Below are 21,129 nucleotides of genomic sequence, written 5' to 3' on the forward strand. Positions count from 1 at the left end.
GAATTGTATGGTTTCTTGGTGCACCTAAATAGTATTAATCCAAAGATACAATTTACTATGGAGAAAGAGAGCAATGGACAACTAAATTTTTTGGATGTATCAGTAATTAAACGGGCAGATGGGAGTCTAGGGCATAAAGTGTATAGAAAAGATTCACACTCTGACCGTTACCTCCATAAGGATTCGAACTATCATCCCAGGCAGAAGAGAGGAGCCATTAAAACATTGGTGGACAGAGCTAATAAGATCTGTGAACCAATTTATTTGCAAGATGAACTAAATCATTTGTTAACGGGTTTTAAGAAAAATGTATATGCTGACATCAGATAGATCGAGCACTCCATCTCATAAGGGTAGTGTCTGACAACATTCAGCAACAACAACTGTCAGCTGGAAAAGTTTTTCTTCCTTTTATTCGCAATATAACGGACCGTACTGGAAAAATTCTGGCCAAGTTTCAAGTTGAAACAATCTTTAGATCCACCACGATGGTTAGTGAGTGTTTAAGAACGGCGAAAGACGCACAACACCCCTTAGCAACTCCTGGGGTGTATAAAATTCCGTGTACCTGTGGGAAGGTTTATATCGGAACAACAACAAGAAGTGTCAATACCCGCTCCACCGAACACAAAAGGAACTGTCCACTAGAACATACCGACAAATCAGCTGTAGGGGAACACGTTTTTAAAGACGGTGATCATGAAATAAAATTTACTGAGACGAGCGTGCTAGCCAGAACATCGCATTATTATGCACGTTGTTGTTGTTGTGGTCTTCAGTCCTGAGACTGGTTTGATGCAGCTCTCCATGCTACTCTATCCTGTGCAAGCTTCTTCATCTCCCAGTACTTACTGCAACCTACATCCTTCTGAATCTGCTTAGTGTATTCATATCTTGGTCTCCCTCTACGATTTTTACCCTCCACAGTGCCCTCCAGTGCTACATTTGTGATTCCTTGATGCCTCAAAACATGTCCTACCAACCGATCCCTTCTTCTACTCAAGATGTGCCACAAGCTTCTCTTCTCCCCAATCCTATTCAATACCTCCTCATTAGTTACGTGATCTACCCATCTAATCTTCAGCATTCTTCTGTAGCATCACATTTCGAAAGCTTCTATTCTCTTCTTGTCCAAACTATTTATCGTCCATGTTTCACTTCCATACATGGCTACACTCCATACAAATACTTTCAGAAACCACTTCCTGACACTTAAATCTATACTCGATGTTAACAAATTTTTCTTCAGAAACGCTTTCCTTGCCATTGCCAGTCTACATTTTATATCCTCTCTACTTCGACCATCATCAGTTATTTTACTCCCTAAATAGCAAAACTCCTTTACTACTTTAAGTGTCTCATTCCCTAATCTAATTCCCTCAGCATCACCCGATTTAATTTGACTACATTCCATTATCCTCGTTTTTCTTTTGTTGGTGTTCGTCTTATATCCTCCTTTCAAGACACTGTCCATTCCGTTCAACAGCTCTTCCAAGTCCTTTGCTGTCTCTGACAGAATACAATGTCATCGGCGAACCTCAAAGTTTTTATTTCTTCTCCATGAATTTTAATACCTACTCCGAATTTTTCTTTTGTTTCCTTTACTGCCTGCTCAATATACAGATTGAATAACATCGGGGACAGGCTACAACCCTGTCTCACCCCCTTCCCAACCACTGCTTCCCTTTCATGCCCCTCGACTCCTATAACTGCCATCTGGTTTCTGTACAAATTGTAAATAGCCTTTCGCTCCCTGTATTTTACCCCCGCCACCTTCAGAATTTGAAAGAGAGTATTCCAATCAACATTGTCAAAAGCTTTCTCTAAGTCTACAAATGCTAGAAACGTAGGTTTGCCTTTTCTTAATCTTTCTTCTAAGATAAGTCGTAAGGTTAGTATTGCCTCACGTGTTCCAACATTTCTACGGAATCCAAACTGATCTTCCCCGAGGTCCGCTTCTACCAGTTTTTCCATTCGTCTGTAAAGAATTCACGTTAGTATTTTGCAGCTGTGACTTGTTAAACTGATAGTTCGGTAATTTTCACATCTGTCAACACCTGCTTTCTTTGGGATTGGAATTATTATATTCTTCTTGAAGTCTGAGGGTATTTCGCCTGTCTCATACATCTTGCTCACCAGATGGTAGAGTTTTATCATGACTGGCTCTCCCAAGGCCATCAGTAGTTCTAATGGAATGTTGTCTACTCCCGTGGCCTTGTTTCGACTCAGGTCTTTCAGTGCTCTGTCAAACTCTTCACGCAGTATCTTATCTCCCATTTCGTCTTCATCTACATCCTCTTCCATTTCCATAATATTGTCCTCAAGTACATTGCCCTTGTATAAACCCTCTATATACTCCTTCCATCTTTCTGCCTTCCTTTCTTTGCTTAGAACTGGGTTGCCATCTGAGCTCTTGATATTCATACAAGTGGTTCTCTTCTCTCCAAAGGTCTCTTTAATTTTCCTGTAGGCAGTATCTATCTTACCCGTAGTGAGACAAGCCTCTACATCCTTACATTTGACCTCTAGCCATCCCTGCTTAGCCATTTTGCACTTCCTGTCGATCTCATTTTTGAGACGTTTGTATTCCTTTTTGCCTGCTTCATTTACTGCATTTTTATATTTTCTCCTTTCATAAATTAAATTCAATATTTCTTCTGTTACCCAAGGATTTCTATTAGCCCTCGTCTTTTTACCTACTTGATCGTCTGCTGCCTTCACTACTTCATCCCTCAGAGCTATCCATTCTTTTTCTACTGTATTTCTTTCCCCCATTCCTGTCAATTGTTCCCTTATGCTCTCCCTGAAACTCTCTACAACCTCTGGTTCTTTCAGTTTATCCAGGTCCCATCTCCTTAAATTCCCACCTTCTTGCAGTTTCTTCAGTTTCAATCTGCAGTTCATAACCAATAGATTGTGGTCAGAATCCACATCTGCCCCTGGAAATGTCTTACAATTTAAAACCTGGTTCCTAAATCTCTGTCTTACCATTATATAATCTATCTGATACCTTTTAGTATCTCCAGGATTCTTCCAGGTATACAACCTTCTTTTATGATTCTTGAACCAAGTGTTATTTATGATTAAGTTATGCTCTGTGCAAAATTCTACAAGGCGGCTTCCTCTTTCATTTCTTCCCCCCAATCCATATTCACCTACTATGTTTCCTTCTTTCCCTTTTCCTACCCTCGAATTCCAGTCACCCATGACTATTAAATTTTCGTCTCCCTTCACTACCTGAATAATTTCTTTTACCTCGTCATACATTTCATCTATTTCTTCATCATCTGCAGAGCTAGTTGGCATATAAACTTGTACTACTGTAGTAGGCATGGGCTTTGTGTCTATCTTGGCCACAATAATGCGTTCACTATGCTGTTTGTAGTAGCTAACCCGCACTCCTATTTTTTTTTATTCATTATTAAACCTACTCCTGCATTACCCCTATTTGATTTTGTATTTATAACCCTGTAATCACCAGACCAAAAGTCTTGTTCCTCCTGCCACCGAACTTCACTAATTCCCACTATATCTAACTTTAACCTATCCATTTCCCTTTTTAAATTTTCTAACCTACCTGCCCGATTAAGGGATCTGACATTCCACGCTCCAATCCGTAGAACGCCAGTTTTCTTTCTCCTGATAACGACGTCCTCCTGAGTAGTCCCCGCCCGGAGATCCGAATGGGGGACTATTTTACCTCCGGAATATTTTACCCAAGGGGACGCCATCATCATTTAATCATACAGTAAAGCTGCATGTCCTCGGGAAAAATTACGGCTGTAGTTTCCCCTTGCATTCAGCCGTTCGCAGTACCAGCACAGCAAAGCCGTTTTGGTTAATGTTACAAGGCCAGATCAGTCAATCATCCAGACTGTTGCCGCTGCAACTACTGAAAAGGCTGCTGCCCCTCTTCAGGAACCACACGTTTGTCTGGCCTCTCAACAGATACCCCTCCGTTGTGGTTGCACCTACGGTACGGCCATCTGTATCGCTGAGGCACGCAAGCCTCCCCACCAACGGCAAGGTCCATGGTTCATGGGGGGATTATGCACGTATGCATTATGTATAGGGAAGTTATAGAGTCTCAGAAACACCACAATGATTTTAATAGAAAAGAGGAAGGCCTAAAGTTAGACAAGATACGGCGGTCGACTTTGCACCAACGATGTGACAGTCGATTACCTTCAATCGAGAGTAATGATGTTAGTCAGAGACAGAGTTGCCGTCGGCCCCACGTGGCGTATGGTGGTGCCCTTTATGCGCTCTATACAGGGTGTTACAAAAAGGTACAGCCAAACTTTCAGGAAACATTCCTCACACACAAAGAAAGAGAAGATGTTATGTGGACATGTGTCCGGAAACGCTTAATTTCCATGTTAGAAAAAAATGGTTCAAATGGCTCTGAGCACTTAGGGACTCAACTGCTGAGGTCATTAGTCCCCTAGAACTTAGAACTAATTAAACCTAACTAACCTAAGGACATCACACACATCCATGCCCGAGGCAGGATTAGAACCTGCGACCGTAGCGGTCTCGCGGTTCCAGACTGCAGCGCCAGAACCCCGCAGCCACTTCGGCCGGCTATTTCCATGTTAGAGCTCATTTTAGTTTCTTCCACCTACGCTCAATGGAGCACGTTATCATGATTTCATACGGGATACTCTACCTGTGCTGCTAGAACATGTGCCTTTACAAGTACGACACAACATGTGGTTCATGCACGATGGAGTTCCAGCACGTTTCAGTCGAAGTGTTCGTACGCTTCTCAACAACAGATTCGGTGAGCGATGGATTGGTAGAGGCGGACCAATACCATGGCCTCCACGCTCTCCTGACCTCAACCCTCTTGACTTTCATTTATGGGGGCATTTGAAAGCTCTTGTCTACGCAACTCCGGTACCAAATGTAGATACTCCTCGTGCTCGTATTGTGTACGGCTGTGATACAATACGCCATTCTCCAGGGCTGCATCAGCGCGTCAGGGATTCCATGCGACGGAGGGTGGATGCATGTATCCTCGCTAACGGAGGACATTTTGAACATTTCCTGTAACAAAGTGTTTGAAGTCATGCTAGTACGTTCTGTTGCTGTGTGTTTCCATTCCACGATTAATGTGATTTGAAAAGAAGTAATAAAATGAGCTCTAACATGGAAAGTAAGCGTTTCCGGACACATGTCCACGTAACATATTTTCTTTCTTTGTGTGTGAGGAATGTTTCCTGAAAGTTTGGCCGTACCTTTTTGTAACACCCTGTATAATCGGGACCTCCGCGGCCTGGCAGCCACTCCCGGACCTTTGAGTTGGTGTGGCACGACGGACTCGAGTTCAAACTTTTTGAACAAGGGATACCGATGTCCCACATGACGCTGCTGCGGGTCGTACCTGTCCGAACGAACCTTCCACTTGAGGGCCGACGACGGTACGTCCACAGATCGGCAGATACGTTCGGGGGTGCCGCAGGGCACTCGGCCCCTCGCTGTACTCCCTGTACATCCCTGTACACCGCCGACGCCCCGAAAGCGGCAGCGGTTGAACTGGCGCTGTACGCGGATGATACGGCCCTGTTCACTCTCAGCGTGAACGCCCAAGTGCTGAGAAACCGCCTCCAACGCGGGTGCGACGCCGTGAACTCATGGGCAACAAAATGGCGGCTGAAATTCGACGCCACGAAGAGCCAGGCAGTTGTCTTCACCCGAAGGCTTACGCCAGTAGAAATTCTGGGAGAACCTATCCCATGGAGTGGGACAGCGAAATACCTACGGGTTATCCTAGACCACTGGATCACCTGGAAGCATCACATCCGTGATGTGAAAGGGAGAGCAATGGGACGCCTCCGCGCCCTGTATCCGCTGCTAAACCCGCAGTCGTCTTTGCCCCCGCAACACGGCATCACGCTATAACTAACATTGGTCCGCCCACTGTTAGAGTATGCGACCGTGGTCTGGGGGAAAGCCGCAGATGCTCACATTGTGACTCTGCAGCGGATACAGAATCGCGCCCTGAAGACTGCCACGCATCTTCCGAGGTGCTTCTCGACGCACCAACTCCACGAGGACACCGGGATCCTGCCGCCCCGAGATAGGATCCGCGCCATCGCCAAGAAGTCTTACGAGAAAGTGGGCCGCTCCCTCAACCGGCTCATCCGAGGACTGGGCCAACAACCTCACCACAGGCCAACCACGCGTTGGCCTGACCTGCTGCGGGATTAAGCTTTTAACTAATCCCCCATCAGAGTGTGTTTACCTCTTTTACAGGCTCCACCAGCAAGGACAAATCAACAAGAATGGTGAGATCTATTCTTCCCCCCCCTTCCCCCTAGGAACCACAGGAATGACAATTTTGTCTAAACTGCACCATCTCGAGCCAAGGACAGGCTCGTCTTTTCAGCGTCAGCCTGGCAGCCGGTCGCTGACTCACTTCGGAAGATGTTGTCCGCAGTTGGCAACGAAACGTCAGGAAGAAGAAGTCTTACAGATTGACCACAGCCTCTTAGCCCGGAAGTTGTAACCAATGAAGACGCCGGCCGTGAAAGCCTACACGTTATGAACAAGTTGCCAGTCCTTGCACTGCTTTGAAATCTTACCAACATCTCCCTCAGTGTTGTGCAGCTTTCTTCAGGTAGCAACTGATTACAGATAACTGCATCATCTGAAAAAAAAGAAAAAATTTCTGACGTTACTGTTAAATTGTCTGTCGGATCACCGATGTACAGCACGAACAGGAAGTGTCCCAACTTACTTCGTTCCTGAAGAGACTTCTACATATGTCAGTGACTATCCATACAGTATACGTGCTGCGTTCTCCCTAGCAATTAATCTTCAACCCTGTCACAAACATTCTTCGTTCTCCATATAACCGTACTTCTATTAACAGGTATTGGTTGGACATCGAATCTGACGCTTTCGGAAATTAAGGAATACTGAATCCACCTGATTGCCTTAAACTAGGGCTTTGTGGATTTTCTGTGAGAAAAACACAAAATCGGTTATGCGAGACCATTGTTTTCGGAATTCCTGGTCGTTGGCACAGAGGCGGTCATTCTGTTCGAGGTATGTACCTCGCTATGTATGAGTTCAGATAACTCTGATGCTGTAAAATGGCGATGAAAATAGGAAGAGGCCCAGTGGTGAATCAAAAACTACAATACTATAATAGTGAAGACACATATGCCACGAATTGTACAGTGAATATCAAGTCCCAACCTGATTTTGGCGGCCATGGATAGTAGTATGCAGGGGTAGGGATAGAGTTGTAAACACTGCACATCTTAGCTGGCCGCATGACGTGGTATCTACAACTACATCTACGTCTACGTGATTACTCTGTAAATTCACAGTTAATTTCCTAGCAGAGGCTTCATCAAACCACCTTCAAGCTATTTCTCTACCGTTCCACACTGAAACACCATACAAAAATACCGAAAACTTTAATCCTTCCATGTTAGCTGTGATTTCTCTTATTTTATTCTGTTGCTTCATATTACATTTTTTCTCTTTAGTAAAAATTTCATTCCGCTCCCCCTGCCCCATATGGATGGAGGGCGGAATGACAGTGTCCTTAGTTCTGTTTGTGATAATAAATGATATATTTGTAATCTTAAGTAAATAAAATAGTGAGAATTAAAGTCGTTAAAAATGACTGAAGTTTCCCTCAATGTCATTATTGTATAAAGCGTTCGCAGATGTTCATTCAGGTAATCAGGTGTAGTTAATTGAAACTGCGCTGAGATATATTGCATTTGTAGCCTTTTCCCCACAGATTCACCCATGTATGTGTTCAGCGTGTGTACTGAACACACTTCCTCCCCCCTCTCTCTGTGTTTATTTCTTCCTGCCTCTGCCTGTCCACCTCATCCTCATCTATCTCCTCTGCCCTCTCTCTTTATCCAGTTTCTCTCCCCTTCTCTCTGGGTGTATGTGCTTTTGCACTCCACCTGACCATATCCTCCTCTCTATATCTCTTTCTATCTTCGCCTCCCCTTTTTCCTTTCCCATCAGCCCACTACCCCTCCACACCTTCCACCTGCTTCACGCATCTGCCTCCCCTTCCTCCCCTCTCTCTGTCCAATTCCTCCTCCTCCCTCGCTCTGTCCATCCCCTCCTCTAACTATCTCAGCCAGTCCCTAGCCATGCTCATGGTCAGCATGTGTAGCCCCTGCAGTACAGTTCAATAAAGCAGGCTGATACTACTGCCACAACACACATGTCATGCAGGGTAGCATACACGTCAGGGGCTTGAAAATCATTTATTTTCTCCTGATGTAAAGGCCACCATGCGAAGCAGGTCGATAAGACAGGCCAGTACTATTCCAAGACAACACAGATGTCATGCAGGGCAGCCTACATCCTCCAGGGGCTGTAAAAATCGTGGTTTTTGTCGTCTCTGCTCGTGTTGGAGTTAGGAGGTTATAAGTCCCACAGTGCTGATACTCATGAGGTCTGCTGTTTCTGTGCCAAATTTGGTTCAAATCGATCCAGGAGTTTGGGAGGATATCTCAGACATCCCCCCCCCCCCCCCCACACACACACTGATTTATATAAATCAACGTGGAACTTCAGGTTCTGAGATTTGCATACTATAGACTTTTCTCGCATTGCTGGCAGTCATTGTTTGTGATTCCACTAAACTGTCTATGGCTCTGCTAAACTGCAATCACTGCCAACCATGATGAGAAACACTGCAACTTTACCAGTCACTGAGTATTTTGAGTTGATAGCTGGAGACACAACCGTGTTATTACAGGTAGTCTGCAAAAACCAGTTCATAGATGTTCGCTACTGATGAATCGTGTATATGACTGGAGCTAACCTCCTCGGCGTCAGTTAAGGCATGAAGATGGTGCACTGAAGCACCAAAACTGGTAGCCATACAATAAATAACATCATAAGGATGGCTGTAGATGTTCCATTTTATTACATTTTTAGCGATTCATAAATGGCAATATAAATTAATGAAATGAATAATCAGTGTGTGATCAAAGGAGTAGTGTATCGCTATTTAGTTATTAACAACACTGTTGTGTGTTATTTACTTTATCTTGTAAAGCTGACACTGTTGATGTGAAGTATATTTGTAGGAATTGCACTATTCTTCAATGTAATTCTCATGATAAAATTGTAAATCGTAAATCATTCATTTCATTCAACAATAATTTTTCAGTTACTTAGGTTTATTCATTTTGATATGTGTACACTGTGACAAAAGTCATGGGACAGTGAAATGTACATATACAGATGGCAGTAGCATCGCACACACAAGGCATAAAAAGGCAGTCTGCATCAGATCATATGAGTTTAGGAGATCTACCAACATCTTTCTCCTTGCACAATCACATACAAAATTAATATTGAAGCCACCACATATAATTAACTTTTTGTGCTTCCTATAAAATGAACCAAGAACCCTCTCTAGCTTGAACAGAAATGCTCTGAAGTCAGAGTTAGGGGACCCATAAACAACAACAATTAGAAGTTTAGTTTCACTAAAATCAACTGCCCCTGCACAACATTCAAATATCTGTTTAGTGCAGTGCCATGGTACGTCTATGGACTCAAATGGAATACTGTTTTTTATGTACATTGCCACTCCCCCACCCCACAAGGAACTCCTTGAAAAACAGCCAGCTGATTTGTATCCTGGTAAAGGAAGCCTCTGAATTTTCAAATTATTTAAGTGGTGCTCCAATATGCCAATAATTTCAGAGTCAACATCTATACACATTTCTCTAACTTTATCTCTAATACGAGTACCTCTAATATTTTGCTGATGTTTGCTAATTTCTCCACTAATTGGATACGTGATCTCCTCTGAAGGTGATTCCTGTGTCAGAGGGATTTTCTTTAAACAGATATACCTATCAGCTGACTTCAACCTAAAAAAGGTGCAGCTCTAATACCAGCCAGTACAGGAATTTTTCCATGGGTGATCCCACCACTTCCTACTAAGTTATCACCTATAAGCTTTGCCAGCATCCCCTTCCCATATCTATTGAAGTGCAGGCCATGCTTAGTGAAACCCGATCTATTGATAGACTCATCTGGCACCACTGTAATGTGAGCCATGCCCTCCACCAGCAATGTCTTCTCCACCCCCATGTTAATACGCCTAAAAGCAGCATTAAGCGCCTGCCATGAGGCTGAAACAGTTGCATGAAGTGCACATCAGTGGCTGCAGTTTGAGTAGCTGTCTTTACCAGGTTACCAACTACATGATGTTCCCTGTCCCTATAAAGACTATTTCCTGTTCCACCTACAATCACTACCTGATCCTCTTTCGTAAAATTCCTACATAACTCTCCTAAGCTGTCAGTGACCTGAGCCAATCCCACACTAGGCTTCACAATGACCTGATACTCACTCCTCAACACTTCCTGCAACTGCTGGCCCACTCCTCTAACATGTGAACTACCTAGCTGCACAACCTTCTTCTTTCTGTTAAACTTTGCAACTGACCTAGGCCACCTAACTTCTGAGGACTGTTGCATGTTCCCTACGACTACAGCTACAAGAGGCTCCTCTCCACTCAACTCTTACAGTTGGTCAAATCTGTTGCATAAACGCAAAGTACAACTGTCTGAATACCTCCTTCTCCTCTTAGCTGCCTTCTTGCCAAGTGCCATTTCCCATTCCCCAGCACCCTTCACCATCCTCATCCTACCTTGTTCCTCCTTTGCGTCTTGCAACTACACCTGAAGCGCACAGATCTTACGCTCCTGCTCCTCTGTCAACTTATTTCTACTACAGATTCTGCATTCCCAGGATAGTATTTCACTAGAACGCCCACTGGCTTCTCCAGTGCACCCCCCTCCCCTCCCCAATGAAAATACTTGAAAATTCTTTGAATAAATTCCACACCGTAACCCACTACTGACAAAACTACAACAGAAGCCATGCTTCTCAATTGTCGTAAAATTTTAATAGTTACTGAAAAAACTAAACATATATATTACCTAAGTTTAATTACAATAGTACAACTATTTAAAGAACTTACGATAGTGTTCTAGAAATTATCTGTCTACTAAGAAAGCAACAACTTTTATTAATACTACTAAACCACAACTAATACCAGTACCACCAAAACTTTCACACAATTTCTTAGCTAAAACCAAAAATTCAAGCAGCCACTGGAACACTCAACGAAATTAAAACAATAAATAAAAATTTTACTCAAATATTTCTCTAGAAACAATGAGAAACGTCACCTGAAAGCTACCGCACGAAATTTACTAAACGACTTCAATGCACAGACAACTCTAAAAAAGCATAGTTCCCAAAAGTATGTTAGAGCGTTATTTCGCCAAAAACAACACCAGACACCGTTGAAAACTACTAAATTTAATAACTTAATAACAGTGCACGAACAACATTGTCAGACCTTAACTGAAGAACCAATACAGCTACAACTGCGCTCCGCAAAATGTAAACACACTGCTAATATTTGGATGAACGAGATAAAACTACACTCATGTTCATAAATTAAGGATAATTGCAGAATATGGTGCCACACAAGGAGGCACTACCCAAAACTGGTGCTAATACCATAGGCACATAGTGAACACACACGACACAGATCTGAAAGTCCATGGTATTGGTGATAAGTTGAGAAAACCGTCCCAAAACACATGTGGTACAAAACGCCACTGTTTCCTGCGGATGTACCCCGACATCAATATGGGATATGATCACCATGCACACATACACAGGCCGCACAACGGGTTGGCATACTGTGGATCAGGTGGTCGAGCAGCTGCTGGGGCATAGCCTCCCATTCTTCCACCAGTGCCTGTCAGAGTTCCTGAAGTGTTCTAGGGGTTTGAAGACATGCAGCGATACGTCGACCGAGAGCATCCCAGACGTGCTCGATGGGATTTAGGTCTGGAGAACAGGCAGGCCACTCCATTCGCCTGATATCTTCTGTTTCAAGGTACTTCTCCACGATGGCAGCTCGGTGGGGCCGTGCCTCATCATCCATCAGGAGGAAGGTGGGACCCACTGCACCCCTGGAAAGGCAGACGTACTGGTGTAATATGACGTTCCGATACACCTGACCTGTTACAGTTCCTCTGTCAAAGACATGCAGGGGTGTATGTGCACCAATCATAATCCCACCCCATACCATCAAACCACAACCTCCATACAGGTCCCTTTCAAGGACATTAAGGGCTTGGTATCTGGTTCCTGGTTCACGCCTGATGAAAACCTGGCGAGAATCATTGTTTAGACTATACGTGGACTCGTTCGTGAGCATAACCTGCGACCACTGTTCCAACGACCATGTACTGTGTTCTTGACACAAGGCTTTACGGGCTCTCCCGCGAGGGGTCAGCAGAATGTACCTTTCAGGTCTCTGGGCGAATAAACCATGTCTGTTCAGTCGTATGCAGACTGTGTGTCTGGAGAAAACTGTTCTAGTGGCTGCGGTAAGGTTCCGAGCAAGGGTACCTGCAGTATTCCGTGGCCATCTGCGGGCACTGATGGTGAGGTATCGGTCTTCTTGTGGTGTTGCACACTGTAGACGTCCTGCACTGTAGCGCCTGGACACGTTTCCTGTCTGCTGGAATCGTTGCCATAATCCTGAGATCACACTTTGTGGCACACGGAGGGCCTGTGCTACAACCTGCTGTGTCTGACCAGCCTCCAGTCGCCCTATTATTCTACCCCTCATAACGTCATCAATATGTGTTCTTTGAGCCATTTTCAACACACAGTCACCATTAGCACGTCTGAAAACGTCTGCACACTTACTCGCTGCACCGTACTCTGACATGCACCAACACACCTGTGTGTATGTGGACTGCTGCCAGCGCCACCGTGCGACGACCGCAGGTCAAATGCACCGCACGGTCATACCCCGAGGTGATTTAAACCCGCAAACCACCCACCAGAGCGTTGTTTCACCATGTATCAGCATTATCCTTAATTTATGAGCATGAGTGTACTAAATTTAATATGCGAATACAGTGCACAAACAACTTTTAAAGTACTTAGCCTTAGGACCGCTACAGCAGCATCCGCACGCCATGAATTGTAAACACACTGCTGAGGGCTGAGACTTGGATGAATGACATAAGTACACTCACGAATAACAAATCACTCGAATCAGTAACACAGAAAGAAAGACTGAGCTGAATGAAAATCCACTAATAAGTAACTTTTACAGCAAATATCGACACGAATGAGTTTTAAAATAAGTAACCGAAGTAATAAAAGTTCTTGAACATGATTTCAAAACACATTTTTGCATACGTGACCTACTCCAACCTCCTCTTCTATCACTCTGAATATACTGCAGGTAGGAGGGCTGAGGTTGTCGCTCACTGCACAGTAGTTCACGCTAGGGCATTATGCGGCTGCATTGGACAGAGAGAGCGACAAATGACCAGTGTACACCAAGTTTAAAAGCTGTAATTTCAGGTCATGGCTGTGCAGTATCAGCTCAAATTTTCGCGTAGGGTCGATTCCTGGGGCTGATCTCTCGCAGGTGTGCTTCTTTTTCTCCTTAATGTATGTAGTCGACTCATCCCACAGCTAAGTAGGAGAGCGCCTTCTACCATGTGACAGCCGCTGTTGTGTGACACCTGCAGGTGCAGACAGCGGCGGCGCGGGACGAGCAGCTGCTGCGGCGCGCCGTGCTGGAGTCGCTGCGGCTGTTCCCGGTGCAGCCGCTGCTGGCCCGCCAGCTGTCCGAGGACTTGAAGCTGCCGCTGGCAGGTGGCCACGGCCAGCTGCTGCTGCCCCAGGGCTGCATCGCCATCGTCTGCTCGCCGCTCACACACCGTGATCCCGAGCACTGGCCCGACCCGGATGCCTTCCAGCCCGACAGGTACCCAACTGCCGCTGCCATCTATTCGTTTTCTAACATGTTCACCTCTCAGTTTCACGTATCGACTCCTCTGAGGTAGGTGGAAAGTGCAACACATACACATGCGCACACACTCAACACCTTTACCCACAATCGCTCATAGCTGTGGCTGGCAACTAAGTTCTAAGGCCATATGGATCCTGTGCTAAAGTGAGTCCACCTGTTCGTTTCTGTCAGTCGCCACACTTCAGCGATGCTGCACCTTGCAAAAACTCTCCTGCCTTTCCTTCAGAGCATATCTTTTTAAGTGGTACTCCAACCCTGAATGATACGTCCCACCTGGGAAGCAGTGATACCAAAACACACTGTATTTTACAATCGGTTGCTGGTCAAATGTTTTTTCATTCAGTCGATTTTTTCAGTTGACTGAAGCAACAAAATGGAATGTCTTCTCAGCCACATCAGCTGTATAAATGTTTTTTACTCACTCTGTGGCTCTGAGTCATTTCAATCACACGCTTTTTCGGCCTTTTTGGCTATACATGGTCCATGACTACAGTTGTCACATTTTTTTTTTTGAGACAAATAACCGTATGAAGGTATGAGTGTGTTTATTCATAAAAGTGTGTATGCTGTGGAACGACGCCAGAACGCGTAACTGCTTTCTCTCTGCCATAACAATCACTTTTTTATGTGCTTGAAAACAGTCTGAAAAAAGCATCAGGACTGCTTAAGGCACAGTACTACACTTGAGGAATTGTTTTGCACACCTCCCTCTGACGCGGAGCTCCTCACTGCTGTCACCAATGTGGATCTCGATGGCTGATGTGGTACAGCGGGTTGTGCCTTGTGTGTCGCTGTGGTCCTGATTGCACGCACACGTTGTTTAACACAACACTCTCATGCGCACCTTCCACAACACTAGCTGCTCTCATTGCCATTTGGTTATTCACATTTACACTTCTACGGTGACGCTGTATGGGATGAGAGGGGTTTAATGATTGTTGTAGACTGACTTATTTGTCTTTTTTATGCCACAAAATGGTGCTAGCGACATTGTCTATCATTATCCACCATTCATAATATCTTAAAAGCTCACTTAGTGATCAGTTAGGGCTATTCCTACCCTACAAGTGTCACAGCTAAACGTAAAGTGATTGGCAGTTTCCACATGACCAAAGGTATCATTGCCCTTCTTGTTGAATCCGTACAGATAAACTGGATATGGGCCACGCTCCATTAGGCAATGTACCATGTTCTAACTGGGGTTTACAAGGCCAAGGGCTAGACATTCTAGACTGCATGGGAGAATTGGTGGACTCTTTGCCTTTTTCACTGTTGTCTCATATTTTTTGCCACATACTCACTTTCCAGTTCACAAGTTGAGCCTTAGTTGTTACCATTTGGTCTAAGACTGATTGGAGTTTTGTCAAATTCTTCTATGTAACCATTGGGTGGCTGCACGAATCTTACTGTAATGTATACCATATAGATTCCAAGGAGCACCAGTGAAGTATCGGTTGCTGTAGTGCTGAAAGCCCCAGTGAGTCGGAGGAGCACACCCCTCTGAGCATTTTGCAGCCTTTCCCTGTTCTGCACACACAGAAGTCTGTACACCCTGAACCACTTGCTGCGAAAGCCGTGTTGGATGTGAAAATGGCATTGTGATAGATTCAGCAACAACTTCTAGTTCACTGTCGAGATGCAGTTTTGTGCATGATATTGCTTGCTTTGTCTGCAAATTGTCTGAATTTGCTACATGAAGTTCGTCTGAGGTATTATATAACAGAAGACTGTGGTGGCAAATAGGTTTACACCAGATATTCACGTCTCTGATCATGTAGATTAACAAAGGTTCACCATGATTCCTGTAGAATCTGTTGTTGATTCTGTATGTATGGCTCAAATACTCCAAGAGATATCATAACCAGAGAATCTTGTAATCTAGAATCCATAATTTCAGACGCAACTTCTCTATGTATCGTCCTTAGGCACACCATATTGTTTACGATTCGTCACACTTTTAAGCAGTTAACAAATTCACATCTCGTGACACGGAAATCACGTCCACATCTGCACTCAACACTACCCTGTCTGTAACTCCCTACGTTATGTCCACCATGTGGCAAAATGAGGTCAACTGAACTACTCGGAAAAGCAAAATCCATTGTGGATTGCTATCTTACATAATGAACTGTTTGAAAACTGGCTTTCATGAATATGTTCCTCAGAAATATTTCAGTCATTTCCAATAATGTTTACATTCTTTGTTACGCTGTTAGAATAACTGTTTAATATATATTAATAGACATTCATTTAGGAGATTCAAAAGAGTGGCAATATTGGCAGTAGTTAAGTGTCTGGATTTTGATGCAAAATATTTATCGAAAAGTCTTACGAATGGCATATGTGGGTGGTTCTCTGTGGGGCTCAGTTAATTTGGTATCTATGCATCAGTGCTCGATCCGCAAGAGGACCTCATACGCCATTTCCTCAAGTTCAGCTTTACAGCACATCATTCTTGTCAAAAATATTATAGGGATGCATGGCGCCCATTCTTTTGGGTTTGTCTGAAAGAACAGACCACACATATAATCCACAGCTGTGATTCAAATGATGTAAATTAAAAGTGGATGGTGAGAGCGAGAAAGGAAAGGAAATGGAAGGAACTGATAATATTAACTGCATCAGGACGTTATTCAGAATCAGCGGCGATTGGTGAAAACGTGTCCCAGACTTAGACACGAACGTGGGATCTCGTGCTTACTAGGCATCTGGGTTAACCACCCAGACACAGTGCCAATCGCAAATGCACAGACTGTTGGCACACTCCTCGGCTGACTCACATTCCCGGCTAGCAGCACCTATCTGCATTCCCCATCTGTGTCCTCCATGCTGACCACATTGAGATTCCACAGGAAGTCGAATGTAAGTGAGCATATGCACCGATAGTTGTGAGTTCATAGCCCACCATCGGATATCAATTACAGACATGTTCAAAAGAGCAGACACCGTACAGAATCCTAGGAGCGAGGAGCATGCCAAAATACACTACTGGCCATTAATATTGCTACACCAAGAAGAAATGCAGATGATAAATGGGTATTCATTGGACAAAGATATTATACTAGAACTGACATGTGATTACATTTTCACGCAATTTGGGTACATAGATCCTGAGAAATCAGTACCCAGAACAACCACCTCTGGCCATAATAACGGCCTCGGTACATCTGGGCATTGAGTCAAACAGAGCTTGGATGGCATGTACAGGTACAGCTGCCCATGCAGCATCAATACGATAACACAGTTCATCATGAGTAGTGACTGGTGTATTGTGACGAGCCAGTTGCTCGGCCACCATTGACCAGACGTTTTCAATTGGTGAGAGCTCTGTAGAATGTGCTGGCCAGGGCAGCAGTTGAACATTTTGTGTATCCAGAAAGGCCTGTACAGGACCTCCAACATGCAGTCGTGCATTATCCTGCTGAAATGTAGGGTTTCGGAGGGATCAAATGAAGGGTAGAGCCACGAGTCGTAACACATCTGAAATGTAACGTCCACTGTTCAAAGTGCCATCAATGCAAACAAGAGATGACCGAGACTTGTAACCAATGGCATCCCATACCATCACGCCAGGTGATACGCCAGTATGGCGATGACGAATACACGCTTCCAATGTGCGTTCACCGCGATGTCGCCAAACATGGATGGGACCATCATGATGCTGTAAACAGAACCTGGATCCATCCGAACAAATGACCTTTTGCCATTCGTGCACCCAGGTTCGTCATGGAGTACACCATCGCAGGCGCTCCTGTGTGTGATGCAGCGTCAAGAGTAACTGCAGCCACGGCCTCCGAGCTGATAGTCTGTGCTGCTGCAAACATCGTCGAACTGTTCGTGCAGACAGTTGTTGTCTTGCAAACATCTCCATCTGTTGACTCAGGGATCGAGACGTGGCTGCACGATCCATTACAGCCATGTGGATAAGATGCCTGTCATCTCGACTGCTAGTGATACAAGGCCATTGGGATCCAGCACAGCATTCCGTATTACCCTCTTGAACCAAGCGATTCCATATTCTGCTAACAGTCATTGGATCTCGACCAACGCGAGCAGCAATGTCGTGAACGATAAACTGCAATTGCTATAGGCTGCAATCCGACCTTTATCAAAGTCGGAAACGTGATGGTACGCATTTCTGCTCCTTACACGAGGCATCACAACAACGTTTCACCAGGCAACGCCGGTCAACTGCTGTTTGTGTATGAGTAATCGGTTGGAAACTTTCCTCAGATCAGCACATTGTAGGTGTCGCCACCGGCGCCGACCTTGTGTGAATGCTCTGAAAAGCTAATCATTTGTATATCACAGCATCTTCTTCTTGTCGGTTAAATTTCGCGTCTGTAGCACGTCATCTTCGTGGTGTGGCAATTTTAATGGCCAGTAGCATAGTATGTGCATTTGCCGTAAACACTGTCTCGGTGGTGTAGTGGTATATGTATGCTTTTGTCTAATAAGCAGCAGTTCACAGGTTCGAGTCCCTATCTGGCACAAATTTTCACTTGTCGCTGCTGAATTGGCGTAAACTCCCGATGCAGTTGATACCGCCCCTCCTCCCCCCTCCCCCCTCCATCTTCAATTTACGTAATGTGAGAAGTCTTTCCTGAAAATCCTTGATGTTGGTGTCCCGTCCTGTGCCACTTTGTTGGCCCCGCAGTGTGAGTTCCGGGATGTGTGCCTCAGGTTCCTGGAGGAGCACGAGGTGCGCAGGCACCGGTTCGCCTACCTGGCGTTCGGCGGCGGCGCGCGGCGCTGTCCCGGCAGCGAGCTGTCGCTGCAGCTGCTGTGCGCCGCGCTGTCGCGCCTGCTGTCCGCCTTCCGCGTCGCCGCCGCGGGCGACAGCCGTGACCACCTGCAGGACCTGTGCCTGCGCGCCGTGCTGTCCCCGCAGCGCGGCTTCCAGCTGCGGCTGCTGCCCAGGGCCTGATCGCAGCCGGCGGCGGCTCCGCTCCGCTGCCACCGGGCTGTCACTGCAGCACCACAAGACAGTTTCCAGCTTCGCTCGTTCTCGAGTGTGTGGTAGAAGTGGTTACACCAGCCTCATAAGCTGTAAAAGACAAAAGCCACACGCTGTATGCAGTTATTCGTAGTTTGAACGTCAACGTACGTGACCTCGAAACAGAAAGCTCCAAATTTCCTCGTACACCACTTTCGAGGGGTATTCAATAAGTAATGGAAGACAATTTTTTCTGATGGCAGGCTGGTTTTATCCAGGATTATTTCCCACTCTTTTGGCTTCAAGACCCCTTTTTTTTCAGCGTTATCTCCATTCAATACGACGGCCTTATGCCACCTTACTGGGAGAGCTGGTGTGCTGATGTGATGTTACTCTACTGGTTGACGTCAGAGCCAATGTCCTGCTGCATCAGTAAGTTCCGCATTATCCAAGGAGTGCAGCCTTCAGTATGGTCAAACAGATGGAAGTTGGTACATACAAGATCTGGGCTACATGTTGATCAGGAAGAGCAGTGCACTGAAGGTCTGTGCATTCCTATTGGATGCCCAGACTTGTATGAGGCCTTCCATTGTCACGAAGAAGAAGTTTGTTTGGATTTTTGTGGTGGCCAACATGCTGAAGTCGTTTCTTTAATTTCCAGTTGGAAGCACAAAATTTTAAGTCCACCAAATGGTGGACAGACGTGTCAGCACTACCAACAATGGGTCCAGTTGAGCCTTAGGTGTTTGATCATGATCTGTGCATCACCTCCAATAGGAGTGTCTGCAAATTCCATAATTGCAGGAGTCACACCTGTGACTCACATTCAGGAGGACGATGGTTCAATCCCGCGTCCGGCCATCCTGATTTAGGTTTTCCGTGATTTCCCTAAATCGCTCCAGGCAAATGCCGGGATGGTTCCTTTCAAAGGGCACAGCTGACTTCCTTCCCTATCCTTCCCTCATCCGATGAGACTGATCACCTTGCTGTCTGGTCTCCTCCCCGAAACAATCCAATCCAATCACACCTGTGTTCAGCTGGCAAGCATACAGGAGATCAGACACGTTTGCATGACACTGGTACGATGATGGGAGACCCCTCATCTAACAACTCACCGTGCTTTCGTTCACTGCCAGGTCTCCGTAGACATTCTCCGAGCGCTATGAATATCTCCGATAGTCCCGTTTTCCTCCGAGAGGAGCTCGGTGACAGCTCTGTGCTTGGAACGCACCTCCATTACAGACTCCATTTTGAAGACTGCGTATAGCGCCGCCATGTGTCAGAACTTTATGAAACTATAGGGGCAGAAGCGGGAATATTGCACGACGTCCCACAACAAATTCCACATTTTTCCATCTCCAACTGGGCGAGGAAAAAAATGTGCTGCATAACGTATTGAATGCCCTTCGTGTAAACGTGTTGCAGAACTGCAAACAGCCCTGTGTATGTGTAATCTCTGGATTCCTGATCTGAGGTCTTGTACATTGACAGCCATGCTATGCATAACTGTGTGTAGCATACCACTATTGTTTTATACAACTTATGAGAAAGATGTGTCCACATCTATTATATTAGTGTTTGATGAATCACCATTTCAAATCAATGGTATGCTGGAAACAATATGCTTCTTCGAAAAACATACGGCTTGGTGACGGTAGCATGTGGGGAAATCTATGCCAGAAGAATCCACAGAAGAAGAGTAAACTGACATGATTACAGTTGCGACAGCTGTCCACAAAGAAATATTTCCTTTATTACAACAACACATAAAAGTTCATTGTTACTGAAAATAAAAATACATTATCCATCCTGTGGTGATTGTTTAATTCGTTAAAAGCCCAGCTATGCCTTGCTCCCAAGCAATACGTTACTTTAGCTTGCTGCCACGTTTATTTTATGTCTTCTCTGTAGTACAGACGATGAGATGTTGGCAGTTCCCCTCCATGGTGACTGTTTCTTGGGGGATTTGGGAAGGCCCTTTCGTGCAGCCCTTGTGGCACCGTGCCAAGGCCCATCACGACTCCAGCCAGAACCCATGCACTCTTTCCAGTGACATGGGGTGCAAGCGCCAAACTACGCAACGTGCTACTCGGCAGAATTAATTGGCAGCGTGTGCTGGCGGACCCGCATTAATCTTCTGCTCTGCTACACTGCGCATTCCAGCTTTGACCCTCGAGACTAGGACTTTAACATTTGTTTAAAAATACTTGCATTGCACCTTAGCGGCTGGAATTTTGAGAGTACACTTCTTTCAGTGTACTCCTGCTGCTTGAGAAATTTCAGGGCAAGTTTCGACATATCGGATTGGACCATTCCCTCGTGA

The 21,129-nt window shown here is 45.2% G+C and overlaps 1 protein-coding gene across 1 annotated transcript in view; it reads left to right on the forward strand.

The window, feature by feature from the left end:
- The window catches only part of LOC124711493 (cytochrome P450 4C1-like), a 187,127-nt gene extending 166,511 nt beyond the window's left edge, over nt 1–20,616 (forward strand). Inside the window, exons 6-7 of the mRNA XM_047241603.1 lie at nt 13,587–13,825; nt 18,554–20,616. Of these exons, the coding sequence (XP_047097559.1) occupies nt 13,587–13,825; nt 18,554–18,797 (483 nt within the window). The 3' untranslated portion in view covers nt 18,798–20,616. The remainder of the gene's footprint in view (nt 1–13,586; nt 13,826–18,553) is intronic.
- The last annotated feature ends 513 nt before the right edge of the window (nt 20,617–21,129 follow it).

This window comes from Schistocerca piceifrons, chromosome 8 (assembly GCF_021461385.2).
Source record: "Schistocerca piceifrons isolate TAMUIC-IGC-003096 chromosome 8, iqSchPice1.1, whole genome shotgun sequence".
In the NCBI taxonomy this organism is placed as follows: domain Eukaryota; kingdom Metazoa; phylum Arthropoda; class Insecta; order Orthoptera; family Acrididae; genus Schistocerca; species Schistocerca piceifrons.